The sequence below is a fragment of the Vigna angularis genome, chromosome 10 (assembly GCF_016808095.1).
Source record: "Vigna angularis cultivar LongXiaoDou No.4 chromosome 10, ASM1680809v1, whole genome shotgun sequence".
NCBI lineage: Eukaryota > Viridiplantae > Streptophyta > Magnoliopsida > Fabales > Fabaceae > Vigna > Vigna angularis.
In genome coordinates, this window is record NC_068979.1 from 3,192,523 (window position 1) to 3,209,969 (window position 17,447).

The 17,447-nt window shown below is 29.0% G+C and overlaps 1 protein-coding gene across 1 annotated transcript; it reads right to left on the minus strand.

Moving 5' to 3' along the window:
• Positions 1-10,562: 10,562 nt before the first annotated feature.
• LOC108335329 (uncharacterized) lies at positions 10,563-11,782 on the minus strand. Its single transcript, XM_017571324.2, has one exon. It carries the CDS (start codon positions 11,594-11,596, stop codon positions 10,718-10,720), a length of 879 nt encoding a protein of 292 aa, XP_017426813.1. The 5' UTR covers positions 11,597-11,782; the 3' UTR covers positions 10,563-10,717.
• Positions 11,783-17,447: the final 5,665 nt, after the last annotated feature.

The window sequence follows — 17,447 nt, forward strand, 5'->3', positions numbered from 1 at the left end:
TGCAGTTTAGAAAAAAAAAGGCACACAGTTTCATAAAAGTATATCAGACTACTACCTTTTTCTTTTGGGTGGGCTTTGTTCGAAGGGGTGATTCCTCGTAATAATCAAACCTTAAAAGGTTTTCTAAATGCTTTTCGTTTCGTATATAGTGATGTTTGAATCTCATTTTTTTTTTGTCTTTCACACATTGTTAACATAACTTGCTTTAACTAAACTATATCATGTATGTAAACTAAAATGATGGATAATGATACTTTGATAATATTTTTTTAGTAATATTTTAACATAATTTATGTATCATCTTGTGATTGTCTAAAATTATTCTACAATCAATAATAATAATCATAAATATCAACATAGATTAATCACATAACGATATGTAAATAATTTAAAATGTTATCAAAAAAATATTGTCAAAGTATCATTATCTCTGAAATGATTTCTTCCTTTTGAGTGACAACTTAAATACGACTTTCTCCTCTCATTAAATCAATAGTCATTGTTTTTTGTTTTTATGAAGTACATGAATCTTGATTTTGGTTTCGTTAAAATTTTTCTTTTTATTTTCATAATAAAAATTCAAGATCGTAGTTTTTGGTCTCTAATATTTATTTTAAAATATATGAATATATTTTAGGAACCTTTAAGTGTCATGTTGATGTATTACATGGAGATAACACTAATAAGCACTACTAAGATTGTTCACTTGATTTTTTTAATACGTAAATAGATAATTAATTACTGTCATGTAATAAGAATCAAAATGCTAATTTTCTTCAATTTTTTGAGAATAAAAAAAAACCTCACTAATCTTGTACGAACTCAAAATATTAAAAATAGAAGTAGATGGTGTATATTTTAAAGCAGATGGATTAACTTGTAAGTCGATAGTGTATATTGTTAGATAACTCGCCCAACAACATAAGTTCAGTATTGTAAAATTAGTGGTTTTTGCAACAATTTATACTACAAAAACCGTATGTTGTTTCGGCGGCTTCTTTAAGAAAACTTTTTGATGCAAAAGACATTATGAATGATTATGGGTAGTTGTTTGCTGTCTCGAGGTAAATTTGAAGGAAAAGTCGTTAAAAATGTAGGTCCCATTATGTTCTATTTCTTTTCAATTTATATATAATTTTGGGTTGGAAATGCTTTTTAAAATGTTGTTTAAAACGAAATTATTTTTCAGCATTAAAAAATAATAATAACGTTTTTTTTTGTGAAAGATAACAATAGAGTAAACATATAAATTTAATTGGACGGAGATTCTCATCACGCTAAAATGTGAAAATAATAATTCTAAGGGAGGATTAGGACTCACATTTTCTCTAATTTTAAAGTAGTCATCTGATTTCCTTACGTTTTTAATGAAATATAACTCCCAATTGATCTAGTTTTTAAATAAATATTTATATCTCTTATACTTTTTTGTTTCAGTTAAGTGACATTATGTTTTTTTTTTATTTCATTTAAAAATATTATATTAACAAAATTTTAAATGAAAAATATAAAACTTAGAAAGTTGAAGTTTTAAAATATAAAAATTAAAGATTTTTTTATGAAAAAAATTAATTGGAAATAAGTGTCCTTTTTAAAAAAATTAATAAAGATAGATGTCATTCATTACAAATATAAATGAAAAAAATATAAGTATCTATTTAAAATTAGAAACTGTAACTATTATTTTATTAAAAGAAGTATAATTTAAAATTAATAGGATTTAGTATTAGAGATAATTGCAATTTTTTCTACTATAAGTAAGTAATCACAGATATAAACAATGATAAAGTTTAGATTATACATTTTTTGTAAGTAGTTCAGGTTCACACTCTAAAGCAAGTGCTAACTTATGGGATTTAAACACCATTAATATATAACAAAATATAGCACGTGAATTTAATATAATGGTCAAAGAATTCATCATAAATTTTTATTTGAATTCAAATTAATCTCTATTAGCACTAAGGTCTTTTTGATTGTCCTAGTCCATTAACTGGTGAGTATTATCACAATTTCAGTCTAATATTTGTGTCTTAGGCAATAATGTAAGAATGATCGTATCTTAACTTTTATAAAAATAATATTTTGATTATTAATTAATAATAATCTATGATTTATTTAATACTCTCTCTCTTAGTATTAGTTAGTAATTAAAATATGAAAATCATTAATTTAAAATGAAAATTATATTCAAAAAACACATGTTAAACAGTGATACCAAAATTTGCGCAACAAAATAATATCCGATATGGATACTTATTCAACTATTCATATGTTTCATAAGAATAAACAAAATAACATATTTCAATAGTTGGAAACATAATATAATTGTCGTCATCTAAATCAGGCCTCTTAAAATTAATGAATACGCTTTCAAGTAGATAACCATATATCAAATGCTCTCACATTTTACAACGTACCAAAACATATAATTCTAATTAATGTAATACAAGTGTGAACAATAATCAATATAATAATATTTTATCATATAACACATCAATTCACATCACTGCACCCACAATGGGTAAGTTACAATAATGCAATATTAAAAGAGAGAAAAATACACACATAAGATAATAATAATAATTATTATATAATGCATCATTAAATTAAATGACGATAATAATTTATACAATGAATCTTCAAATTAATTCCTTAACTAAATGATAATAATAGAGAATATCATATACTAGAAAGATAAGTAATTACATGTAATTTAAATATATATATATATATATATATATATAACAAAAATTTAACAAAATGATTCACCCACATGCAAAAAAGTATAGTAATATATCTAAAAAATATAATTTAACGAAATTACATGTAAAAAATATGAAATTAAATATGTCGATTAAGTTTGAATTTTATAATTAACTATTTATATTTAGTTAGTAAATTAATAATGTGTACTACTGTCTCTCTCACGAAATAACAGAAAGTAGTCACCAAGTAAATTCTTAACAGATAATTTATAATGATGCAACATTTTATGTTTAATTAAAAGATGATAAATTAGAAGGCTTATAAGTCATATAAGTGAAACAAAAAATCTGTAACATTTTACATATAATCAAATTATTTATAACTTTTGAATAGCTGACTCAAAACTCAAGTGATAGAAAATAATCAAAGTACCTGAACCTATTGGGAACATATAAAACTTAAACTTTACTGTAATTAGGTATATAAAGTGTTAGAAAATAGTCTCTCACGTTAACAAATAATGTGTGTTTGAAAGATATTTTACAAATATAATATTTAAAAAAATATGTCTCAATTGTAATTGTATAAAGTCATTGGAGAATCCTTTAGTCCTTTCTTTAATTTATATGTTTTATTTTGGAGTAACGGTATCATGTCACACTTTTACATTCATTTGACACAGACTACAAGGATAAAATGGTCATAAAAGTGTAAATTTTTGTTTTATTTCAAAAAAGAAAAAATTAAAAAACAAATAAGGATAATGTCAAATGAATGTAAAAAATTTAGGTGTAAAAAAATCATTAATCTTTATTTTGATATTCAATGATAAAGAAATGCTAATGTAACATCAAACTATAAGATCCATTAAGAATTTTGTGTTAATGCAATCACCAAAGAGTCATGTCTTAGGAAGGGATACAAAATACTTTTGTACATATACTATTGGTTATTGTAATGCTTTTGCTGCCAATTGTATCATCCATTGTTTTTCTCCAGTTTCCTTCTTTGAGTGGAAAAAAAAATGATGGGTCACAATTAAACAAAAAAGAGAGTAGTTTCTTCAGCTTTGTGCTAGTAGACTTCTCACCATGTGAGAATTGTTCTATTTTTGCTATTTGATACACCATTTTGTTGTGGTGTATAAGCAAAGGTAAGTTAAAGGTTTTGACTTCTCTTGGAAACAATAGTCCCGTATTGTTTTATAGAGTAATAGTCAATCAAAGTAATTAATTATGTTTTATTTCTATTAGATAATGATTTTATTAGACGAGTCCGAATGTATTTGCTTTAAAACATTATTTGTCCTCTATGATTTTATGCTCGAAAATTCAGATTGTTATTATTTACTAAAAACACATTATTAACAAATCTAAGAAGGGCCAAAAATGTATTGAAGATCTGTTATCATTTATTTCTGTTTGAAGAATTTTAATATTTTGAAATGCAAATGCTCATGATGGTAATGTCAAAGCCAAGAAGGATCTTTTTCTTTGACCACTAAACTAGATTGAATGTTTTCAATCTTTAGAGGGAAAAGTCATTTTGAACTCAGTTTTACAACAAATTAACATATATAATAGCATCATAAATTTCACAACCACCTTTGCTAATATTAAAAATGTAGCTCTTTTATTCTAATTGTCAAACCTTAAAAAATTGTTTTTCAAATCAAGAACATGCGGCACATTAACAAATGTTTCAATGAAATCTTTCTTGGCTTTTAATTTCATATAATATTTTTTCATTTCTTTCATCATAGAGAAATCCCAAAAACTAAGAGTTGATAAAAAATATTCATTTAGAAATGAAAAGAAGATTTACTTCCACTCATATGGTTATTGGAACAAGTATCTACATGCCACATATCTCATTCAATATCTTTTAAGTCTTGAACAATCATTAGTAACATCTTTTCTTCTTTCATCTTTGGTATATTTGATTGTTTAATCTTTTCCTTGTTAGGAGGCAACTTAGTCAAACATAAGACACTCAATTCAATTTGATGAAAACTTATTAATTTGGACAAAATCCAAAACAATAATTTATTTTACAAATAAAAATGAAAAAGAAAATCAAACAAAATCGATAATCAACATTTCAATATGCACTTATAACTATAATATCTATTTATCTAATATGATTTTTATATAAGGTGAAATTCGCAAAAAAACATTATTCAAGGAAAGCGTCTTTTGCTGCTGATTTTGCAGTGTACCTGCTACTCGTCTTTTCAAAAACACTTATTGAAAAATTTCCACTAATCAGAAAATGACATTACTAATGGTGTAATCGTCAACGAGCTGATATGTTTTAGTATGAAACAACGAACAAATGGATTTCTAAGACTAAGGGTGTGTTTAGTTGGAGGTAATTGGGAGAGAGTGATTGAGTGGATTTGAGGGTGATTTTTGTGTGTGTTTATTTGAGTGGATTTGAAGGTAATTGAGAGTGAATTTTGGGTTGAAGTTTGTGAGAATTAGTGTAGGATTTGATTGATGTGACAAATTTAAAAAATTAGTTTAATTGGTAGAAATTAAAGATTACCAAAATGTCCCTAACTATTAAAGTAATATAAAATGTTAATTTTTAATGTTATATTTAAATGTATAAATGTTAATAAAGAGAGGAAATTAATTAATAATAATTAAAATTAATTTTAAAATATTAAAAAAATTATAATGTAGTAAAATAAATTATTAATGTTATATTTAATTTTATAAATGTTTATAAGAAAAAAAAGAATTAAAATTAATTATTAAAATGTAAAATAATAATAATAATAATAATAATAATAATTTGAAATCACACGTTTTATTTTATATTTCTTTTAAAACTAAATTAACATTACAATACCAAAATGATTTATTTAAATCTATAATTATTTATTTTATAAGAAAAGATAATAGTTTTAGAAGTTTGAAGAAGCAAGGATATTTTCATTGAAGGTGATGATGACGGAAGAAGGGGGTTGGGGATTGTGTTGTTTGATACGTGGATTGGAAAGGGAAGAAAAGAGAAGCTAAGCAGTGATGGAAAGGACGGCACTGGTTCGCTGTCTGCCGTTTCTCCATTCCATCTTACACTCTCATTTTCACGCCTGTCGTCGTTTCTCCATTCCATCTTTCCCAACCTTTTCAAGACCTTCTTCATTCCTCCGCCGCCGCCCCTCCTGATTGCTTCCGTCTTCTTTCTTGCCCCCTCACTTTCGAACCTCCTCCAACCGTTTCTCTTTGTTCTCCCCTCAAGCTGTTCTTTCTCACTCTCCTTCTCCTCCCCCAGGTAACCGAATACTATGTGCGTAACCGAATACAACACCGTTAATTTCAGTTGCTTTATCATGGCAAATATGTAATTGTCATTTAAATCACCGCAAATCGTCTCACTTCTGCGAAGATGTTCAAATCCTGCAATCCCGCAAATCCATCGCGTTCCATCGTCTTCAATCCGCGCAAACGAACGCCAACTACATCTCAATTCCTTGCTCGCAAATCTCTCTGAACAGTAAATTCGCTTGAAACGAACACAGCCTAAGTGATGGTGGAGTTGCGGTTATGTTTCAACGACAAAGCCATGGGATGGAAATGGTTAAAAGTGTGTTTTCTATATGGTGATAATTCTTATTTAAAATGGGCAGATATTGAGCATAACACAAGACATGAAAAAGGAGGTTGAGCGTGTATCGAGAAGTACCAAACTTTGTCACTAATTTGTTGTTGTGTTCACAGCAACAATTATACTTCAGATGCATTTCCTTTCTTAACACATTTCTTTTAGTTGTTATTAAATTGTAATAGTCAATAAGGAATAAAATATATATATATATATATATATATATATATATATATATATATATATATATATATATATATATATATATATATATATATGCTCATGGGTATCGACATTTAAAATCTATAACAAATAATTACTACTCACTCACATATCTATTTAATACTGATTTATAAATGAGTTTGAGTGTAAATATCATATTACCTCTATCCACGAATATTTATTATTCGCAAAATATTAAAATTAAAATTTAATTTTTATTTTATTAAATTTAATTTAATTAAAATTAATTTATATTTTCTTAGATTAATTTTAATTAAAATTAAATTTTAATTTATATTATATTTTATAATTTTTTTAATTTTATTTAGATTTTGTTTTAAAAATTTATAAAAAAATATTTTTAAATATTTGTGAGTTTTAAAATATTAGCTATTATTTTTTAAACGGAAATTCGTCGAGCAATAAATGAATTTTTATTAGATAATAACACGTAAGTAATATTTTTATCCGATCATTGAGTCCTAACGTCAACCTTATCATAATAATTATAAATTAATAAAACTAAAGTAAACGTGATCATTCGAAGTGTTAAAAAAAATGTAACTACAAAAGTTAATAACATTTATTATTGTTAAAGAAATGTTGCAACAAAAATGTAACTTAGTTAAATATATTTTCACATTTCAATAAACAAACGTTCGAAAAGGTTAAATATGTATTAAGTATTATATAATTTTTGTTTCATGAACTGAAAAAGGTTTTGAAAGGCCAGATCTTTCTATTAAGAATAATTTAATATTTGACTATTTAGATACATGAATAAGAAAATTAGAACTAGAGTTATCTGTATTTGAAAACCAACGGCCAGATCTTTTAATCACCTATCCAGGGTTAGTTTTTATTATACTTTATTTAATTTGACGCATGAAAATGTTTTTTTTTTTTATAGTTGGGGTTGATAAATCATTACTATGTATGAATGCATATATTGTGATGGTTCATTTTGTCATGAGGATGGGTTGGTAACTTTCGTTAATATATTAAGAAAAACTTTTACACTATTTTTTCATTAAAGAAATTACAACAAAAGATAAAGTGAAGAATGATTAAAATTTGTTTTCCTCTATAATTGGAAAACAGGAAAATGAAAAGAAAAATGATACTTTTGACACATAATTTTTTTACATTGATATTACTTTTTCTTATTTATTTATTTTTTACTCTCTTTTTTTTTCAAAAAATTATAAAAATTCATTCTTTTAAGATCATTTTACTCTTGTTAAGTGTGTTAAATGAATGTCAAATGTATGTCATATTACAAATGAAAAATATTTCATAACGTCTGAAAATGTTTTCAACAAAAGACACATATAAAATTGTATTTTTGGAAGGACGGTTGAAACCAAATGTTTGCATATTTAATCGTTTCGGTCATATTATCTATATTATTTCATTGTTAATATTGTGGTAAAAATATATCGGTAGACTGCTTCTTTTTCTTAAGATGTTTTATGTATGGGTTTTTTTGTTTATAATTATTGTTTTCTTACTGTTGGTGAAGAGTGTTCTTAATATTACAATGTTTTCGTGATGAATCAAAATGAGATTAATCTTTTAAGGCACCCAAAAGCAACTTGTTAAAGACTTCCAAAGTGATTGAACATTAGTCTCCGAAAAAACTGATCAAGTTGTCATCTTCTACAAATTTGATATAGAAATTAGACTCTCAAGACGATTTGGTTGAGTATTAGTCTTCTGAAAAGTTGATCAAGCGACTGTCTCCCAAAAATTTGGTTAAGAAATTAGTCTCTAAAAATGCGATTGATTAAGCATTAGTTTCCTAATAAAACTGGTTGACCATTAGTTTCCTAAAAAGTTGGTCGAGTTGTCATCTCTAGAATTTTGGCTGAGAAATTAGTCTCTCAAAAGGCGATTGGTTGAACATTAGTCTCTTAGAAAGTTGGTCAAGTTGTCGTCTCTTAGAAATTGTCCAAGAAATTAGTCTCCCAAAAGACGATTAGTTGAGCATTAGTCTTCAAATAAAACTAGTTGAGCATTAATCTTCCCAACAACTAGTTGAGCCGTCATCTCCCAAAAATTTGGTCGAGAGATTAGTCTCCTAAAAGGCGATTAGTTGAGCCTTATTTTTTCAATAAAACATACTGAGTATTAGTTTTCCAAGAATACGGTTAAGCATTAGTCTCCCAAAAATATGGTCAGCATTAGTCTCCTAAAAAGCGATTAATAAGCATTAGACTCTCAAGATGCGATTGGCGAAAACTAGTCTTCTAAAAAGTAAACTTACAAGGTATTTAAAGATTTTGGACAACATGAAGGCACTCGAGAATGACCTTTCAAAGTGTTCTATCAAGGCACCTTTCAAGTGACCTAACAAAACTGAGCGACCTCTTAAGACACTCAAAGGCATATTTGTAGTCTTATGTTCTACGATGCTAAGACTAAGAGAACTGTGTGGTATTAGGCGTAAAACAAATTGGGTCATTAAGTGTAATGTCGATTGGGTCAATGAAATTTTTAACCTTACACTCTACTATACTAAGGCTAAAGAGACTCTGTGGTATTAAGATCCAAAATCTCATAAAAAGTTAGTTCTAATAAGATAATATATTGTATGACTGTTCGGTCAACTATGGACTAGATAGTTAGCTTTGCAATAACATATGAGCAAGCCATCAATAAGGTTGGATGGTTAGGAAGATGAATCGATCCACCAGTGGTTAAGACAATTAATTCTAAAGCTAACAAACTTATAGGTAAAGTGTAATTACCCACAATGTTAGTCAAAGTATCATTCCAAAATGTATAAACATAAGTTTGAGGTAAGGAGATAGATGATTATCTGCATTGTTAATATTTGAATTATCAACGTTGAACTGATTTTAACATCACGATATATTCTACATATATCTTCTAAATAAACTGGATAAACAATTACAAGAGATTAAAAATATATTTTAAATTCTTGAACGACTTACTTCATGTTGGATCATTGATATTGATCCTACACTTCAAAATAGATAATAATTATGGCTGTCCAAAGTATTTATTTATTAATTAAGAATAATCCATAATTAAATATAAATAGGAGCTAGGGTGGTACCCGAGAAGATAAACCAATAGCTGAGGAGAAGCATTATGGAAAGTAATGATGAAGGGGAAAGTTTGGTTATAAGGAAAAATAAATAATAAAAGGAAAGGCAATTAATAAAAGAAGTGGTAATGGGAAAGGAAAGAAACGTAGGGAAGTAGGAAGTTGGATTGGGAGAGATTAATTTGCGTCAAAGAAAATGACTCAGTGCTGTTGAAGTTAGTTAATTTGTCATTTGATTTTTCTCATATCATTTCATTATCAGACAACTTCATGTTACGCCTTTATTTTAACTCATTGCGTAACTTGCGCTATACTTCCCCATGCCACTGGGACCCTTTCTCCTTCTCCTCACAACAATCCTTATTCTGCGTTTTTCGCCGGAGACCACGTTTTCAATTCAAACACAACTACTTCTTTCACCATTCATGTTCCTCAATTAGAGTTTTCAACACCCAAAATTTCCAACCACACGGCCAACCATTGCCGTGTAGGTTTAGCCATTGCCATTACCCATTTTAAAACCCAGCTAGGAATTCGGTGAAAAGAGGGAGTAATTAAATTAACTAAAACGACTTATTACCCAATAATTCCTAGTTCTTCTACATTACTACTACCTGAAAGCGACCAAGCAAACAGATGCGACAGTGATTCTTTCATTCACCATTTCTATCTGCCTGGTTAAAGCCTTTTCCAACCGTCTCATTAATTCATTTTCTCAAAAAACCTAACTAGTGAGTATGTACTTTCCTATACATTTAAAGTATCGCCTAGGCCAAATTGTATACCCAATAAAAGTAACATTCTTCAAAATCAATAAAAAATTATATTCAATTCTTCAAATTTAATTACCAGTTCTTCAAATAAAATAATCAAACTTTGACTTTATTTTTCAATGCCCCAAAATAACCCTAAAAATGGAGTTCTGAAAGGAAGTAACTGCCGAATCGGTGAAGAAACATTGCGTGGTCGATAAATGCAATAAGAGTAGGTTGAGTTCAATACCTCAACAATCAGAAACATACATACACCCAAATGAAAATAAATCAAGAAAAAAAAGAAAGTGTTTATAAAAAAAAAAAAGCAAACTGTAAATACGTGTTTTTACAATTTATAAATGATGAGAAAACAGGGCAACACAGCGCGCGAGTCAAACACTAATAACTCGCCGTTGTCCCCACTGACTGAGTCGAACCCAACTCGTCCATCCAACAACGATTCCATGAACCCATTTTGCTTGGAGACCCGACCCGCTACGACCCGACACACAAGCATTGCCCTCCTGCCCCTACCTCCGCCAGAGCTTTCATGGGCGTCGCCGCTGCCGGCGAATGTGCAAATAGCCGAGCCCTTACCGCCGGGGAAGGACAACGCGCAGGCTCCGCCGTAGGGGGCGCCGCTGGAGGTGGGGCCCAAGCAGTGAAACCTCATGACCTCATTCCCGTCCGCAACGCATCTCGCATTCTCCTCGTAGTCATGGGCAGGTCCAGTCCCTGTTCCCGCCCGGCCCTTCACCGTCTCCCGATACTCCTCGAAGCGGGAGACCGTTCTCGGGCCGTTGTGGACCTTAAATATCATCTCGACACGGCCCGAGAAAGGCTTGGGCCCCCAGCTGGTGTGAAAGATTATCTCCACCACGTTCCGCGAAGGATGCCCCTCGGTGAGTTCGGTGAGAGAAGGGAAGCGAGGGTCGGCGTGGCGCGTGGCGGTGGCTGTGACGCTCCGGGAGCGGTTGATAGTGGTTTCAAAATCGGGCTTGGCTGCGGATGGAGGGTATCTGGAGCTGGGGTGTTTCTGAAGAGGCTTTTCGGGCCTGGGTTTGGGCTTGGACTTGGGCTTGGTGGTGTCAACGACGACGTCTTTGATGTTTTGAACGCTCTTTCTGCAACTCGAACTGGGAATGAGGTATTTAGAATTTGGGTGGTAGACGTCTTCGTAAGCTCTTGACTTGCACTGCAATGACTTCATCCACCCACTCGCCATTACCCGAACCCCAACAACAAGACGGTAATGTTGTAATATGTTGTCTTGTCTCTCTCTCTCTGTTTTATCTTAAAGAAGAGACCTTTCGGTAGCTCTGGGTTTTGTTTGGAGTTGTAAGAAATGGGGTCTCATTGTGGCTATGTTTTGTTCGTACAGCAGAGAAGGAATGAATGAGAGGAGGAGTGGATGGGACATGGCGCCATAATAAATGGATTTTACTCTCATCTCTCTCAGCTCTTTGGAATCACTTTTTTGCCCTTCTCAGTTTCTTCGAATTACCCACGTGGCCTCTGTCTCCTTCTTTGCTAAAACTACAAATCCCATTAATTCCAAAAACAAAAAACCTCATCATAATTCACAGGTTTCATTTGGTGTTACGTACCAAGCTGAATCCTGACCACGCACGCATACTGTCATAATATTCAAGGAGAGTCATTTTCGCTACTGCCATAGTATTCACCATTTCAAACTTCTAAATTAATTGCACACTATTAAACCACTTCCATTTTCAAACATCCAATCTAATGTAAGCACTTTTATACTATCACTTAATTATCATAAATTCACTAATTATTTCATCTACCCATCTTTGATCAATGCATACAAGGATTAAAATCTGTAAAAGAAGTTCCTGATAATTTTATATTTATAAACAGTCTACATTAATGTACTGGCCCATGAGTAAATTTGGTAGAGAAATAAGAAATGATAAAATGATATGAAAGTTGCAGCATTTGGATAGCTTAAGTTATAATACTGCTGAATACTCAATATTTATGATTTGGGATGTGCTAGAAAAGTAGGGCATCTATGAAGTCAAAGGAAAAACTCCTCTCCCACTGTAAATCATGGGTCAGCAACATGACTGTATTCAACATTATCATGACCTCTTATGGAGTCAAGAACTGAAAAAGCTACCCCGTGCTTTCTCTTTTATGTGTCAGTTTTATATCTAGAACAAATACACAATTGTTAGGTACAAATCTAAGGTAATGGTCGAATAATTTTAAACCTAAAAATGTTTTTTTTTTGGCTAAATCAATTTGTCTTTTTGAAAAAATCGAACTAAATACATTTTCTGAAGAGAGCATGGCTTAATTCTCTTACAAAGAAAAAGTTGAATAATTGTTTTCTTCGAGAAAGTTAGGTGAAATTAATAACCTTTGAAGAAAAATAGTATTTGTTTATTTTTTTTTTTTTGCGTGTGCACTCTCTTTTCTTTGCACTTTTTTCCTTCTCTGCATCATCTCACTGTACATTACCCTCTCATAAATACAGTATCTCATTTTTCTCACATTTTTCTCACGCTTTCTCATTGTTTTATCTGTTTTTTTTTCGGTCATCTCTATTCTGTTAAATTTTTTCAATTATTTTATTACTTTGAAGTATTTATTGTTAACTTTAATTTAAAACTTGTTCTAAGGAAAAAGAGAAGAAGACTGTCTTGATATAACCCTAACCTAATGTCAGATATGCTAATAAAAGACTTCTTCCAATAATGTACTGTACTAATTTCTTTAGGAAAATACTAAGCACTACTACTTAACAAATAAAATCAGTTTAAATTATTTACAAAACTAACACATCTTTGATTAAATTAACTAAAATTATTCATTATTGTGAAAAGCTAAAAGAATCGTATACAAAAAAGTAGGAGTCACACTAAGTTTGTTAACAAAATTAACCGCAAAAAAAAATCTATTAAAAACGTGTGGACAACTTTATAAACAAGAAAACAATTTCGTTTAAACTTCTTAAGTGGATTCCACGAGTCACTAGCTAACACTAGCCATGTTCAACTCATTTTGCGTTTCTTGGCTTTCACAATAACCCAGCTCATATTCAGATGGTGAGTAGCTAGCTAATCAAATCACACTCTAAAAGAAAAAAGAAGTTTTTGGTCTTTCTAACCAAGAATGCTTGGTGAAGGGATTGTTGCTTCTTGAAATCAAAGCGATCATTAACACAGAGATGCAGTGTTGGATCGTCATTTTATAAAGTGGGAATAGAGAAATGGAGTTAAATTTTGGATTTTGACAGCCGGGGTAGATTCGTCCATGCAATGAAAATTTGGCCATCATCTCGGTTTTGAACTGGGTGGACGTACTGGTAATAAAAAAATGCAGAAGGTGAGAGCGTGATGGCAGTAGATAGATACCACAAATTTAAAATGAACATGTCATGGGAGTTTGCAGTGGAATAGTTGGTGTGGTGTGGGGAATAGAAGAATGGAAACTGGCACATAGTTGTGAGGGAGAAAGCATCTAAAAAAGCACTGAAATTTAAACTAATAAAACGACAGGTTTTCTTCCACTTTCTTGCAAATCTTACTATTTAATAGCATTGTTTATTGATTACTTGCATTGCAGGAGCTATTGTAGGTACCAAGTCACTGTTCTGTTACTAACAGATTGTGAGAATGGCCTCTAGCCACTTCTATCACAAGCAGACAATCATATGGAGATAATCAAAGCTTATGTATAAATTTATCACTTCACCATATTTAATTCCACAAATGGAACAACACACGAGGCCATCAACCCCAGTCAAAAAGTTTCTTACAAATTCAATATCATCACCACCACCACATGTGATTATTTTTCTTGTAAAAACAAAAGCTTGCACAAAAAATACCAAGCATTTGAAAACTGCACAAATGAGAAGTGATTGATCAGATTTTACGAGTAGAAAAACGATTTATGGCAGTGTGAAAATTGGTGAATTGGGTTGTTGGGAAGTGCGAATGAGAAATGCGTTGGCAGGCTTTGTTGTCACGCCTGCACAATCCATTCCACCGGGAAATGCCTCAACTTCATTCAAATTGTTCAACCTCAACCTTCAAATAACTAGTATCTATATTCCTTAATTTGCTTCCTATCTTTTTGGTGTTGAAAAGGACGTTTATTGAAGAGTTGAGAATAATAAGCTCATTAAAAATCACATTCAAATGCACTCCAAGTGTTTGTAGATATTAAAGTTTATTTTTACTTAGAATATTAGATTTGAATAATGGTTATCATTTGTCTCTTCTTTTTTCTGACAAAATGATTGCATGCCGTATTAATATTCAAAGCTTCTGCGAGCAAATTCAAATGACTTAACTAAGGACAGAGAAAAGACAATGAGCTGGGTTCTGCCACAGGGAAAATAAAACCCATCAAAACTTAAATACTTGTACTTACCACTACTCTTAATTAATTACCTTCTTCACCTATCGTAAGAAATACTACTTACTACGCTTAAATTTAAAAATCTCTTTTTTTTTTCTTAGTAAAGTAACAAGCAAGTAGTTTTAATTTAATCATTATTAAGTGACAGTTGGAAGTGGGACGGTTAGAAGAATGAAATGGAATAGAGATGTGTTAAGAAAAAGGGCGAAGCAAATCTAGCAACGCTTTTGTGAAAAGAAATGGAGAATCATGATCACGCTTCCTAATCATGTTGTCTTCTTCAAAAGCAGATTTTGTAAAATCAACAACTCTTAACTGCGGAAGTTGAGTAGCAGGACCCATCTTTCTGACCAACTCCTGAAATCGACTTCTTCAAAACATTGCAACCTCGTCAACACATAAAGCACCTAAACTATTTCAAAAACCTCATCACACAACAACAACCCAGGACCACTCACTCATCACTGTCTCAATAATAAATAAATTCCCCCTGCTCATACTATTTTACTACGCTTTTATAAATTTTAATTAATGTTAAAGATTACTTTTAAAAGACACCAGACCTGTTAGTTATTTCAATGTATGTTCTTTTCGAAAAATAGTTTATGTAAAAATTACAATATAAAATAATTTTGTATATTACGGTAATATAAATAACTCTTATACTGAATTAAGGTAGTTTCTATTTAATATAATTTTATGAAAGTTAATAAAATTATCACAGTTAACATTTCTGATAGAATCAAAATATAAAAAGTATTTACATAATCATTTTGGAAAATAAACTACTCTTGTTCTCGAGTTGGAGACTATTTCGAATAACGATTTTATGAATAAACGGGCCACGAGGCCCAGCAAAGAAAAATGGAAGAACTAGCCGCTAACAATAAAATTATGCTTTGATTTTAAAGTACCACGTTTTTTTTTTATATTTTTATTTACTAATAGTATTTATATTTTATAAGAATAACATAAAATATATTTGAGAGACCAAGAGATATATTTTTTATGACATAAATTATAAGGTCAACTTTTGAGAGCCATAAGTTCGTTCGAATGTTTTAAAATTTAATAAACTTATATTAATACTTGAGGATAAAAATTATTAGTAATCATTAGAGACAAAAATAATTGGTAAAAAGGATAAAATATACATAATCCTTGTTCGGAGGAGCAGATTATTCAAAGTATTCGATGATGAAGGAGTGATTTTCGGATCCATGGATTAGAATTCATAGCAAAGGCCATCATTATTTTTCTTCTTCTTAAAGAGACCAATTACAAATACAAAAGCACATAAACATGTGCATACTAATTACAGATTGAGACCCACCCGACATACTTAAAATTAGTGGTATGAGAATGTTAACCATTTGTTATGTATAATATTATTTTAAAATTACTAAAATTACAAGAGGTTACTCTCTACACCAATTCCACCACGTCTTTTAAAAATTTCAAATCTATTCTTCATATCTTAAAAATTTCTACGCTCCCACTTCTTTTCTTCAACGGATATCGACAATCGTTGAAGAAATTTTTTTTCAACAGATATGCCACATCCGTTTAAACTTTATGTTTTTTTCTTAATTTTTAGTTTATTAAAATATTATATTTTAATTAACTTATAGATTATTTAATTTTTTTATTTTTTTTATAATATTATGTAAATTAATTTTATTTTATTTAATTAAATAATTATTCTTAATTTAATTATTTTTTAATTAATTATAATAAACGGATATGGTTAATGGATGTGGCGACGTCCGTGAAGTTTTTCTTTTTTCTTTTTAGTTTATTAAAATATTATATTTTAAATTAATTTATAGACTATTTAATTTTTTTTATAATATATTAAGTAAATTAATTTTAATTTATATAATTAAATAATTATTATTAATTTAATTAATTTAAAGTAAAATAAAAATCAAATTAATTTTATCCTTTTATAATATTAAGTAAATTTATTTTATTTTATTTAATTAAATAATTATTATTAATTTAATTTAATTAATTATAATAAACGGATATGCCATATTCGTTAACGGATGTGGCGACATCTGTTAAGTTTTTCTTTTTTCCTTTTAAGTTTTAGTTTATTAAAATATTATATTTTAAATTAATTTATATATTATTTAAATTTTTTTATAATATATTACGTAAATTAAATTAAATTTATATAATTAAATAATAATTATTAATTTAATTAATTTAAAGTAAAATAAAAATCAAATTAATTAAATTAATTATTATTATTTAATTAAATAAAATAAAATTAATTTACGCAATATATTATAAAAAACAAAAAAAAAAATCTATAAATTAATTTAAAATATAATATTTTACTAAACTAAAAATTAAAAAAAAAAACTTAAATGATTATAATTATTTAAAAAATAATATAAATAAATTAAATTATTATTAATTATTTTATTAAATAAAATAAAATAAAATTATATATAATTAGGTAACAAATTTAAAAGAAATTTAAATAATATCTATGTATTAATTTAAAATATAATAAATTAATAAACTAAAAACTAAAAAAAAAACAGAAAGCCTGAATGGATGTGGCTATATCCGTTGAAGAATTTTTTCTTCCATGGATGTTGACATCGGTCGAAGAAAAGAAGAAGGGATGTAGGATTTTTTAAAATATAAATGATAGTTTTGGAATTTTT

Coding starts and splice junctions, on each gene's coding strand:
- LOC108335329 (XM_017571324.2), bottom strand. CDS start 11,596: ATGGCGAGTGGGTGGATGAAGTCATTGCAGTGCAAGTCAAGAGCTTAC.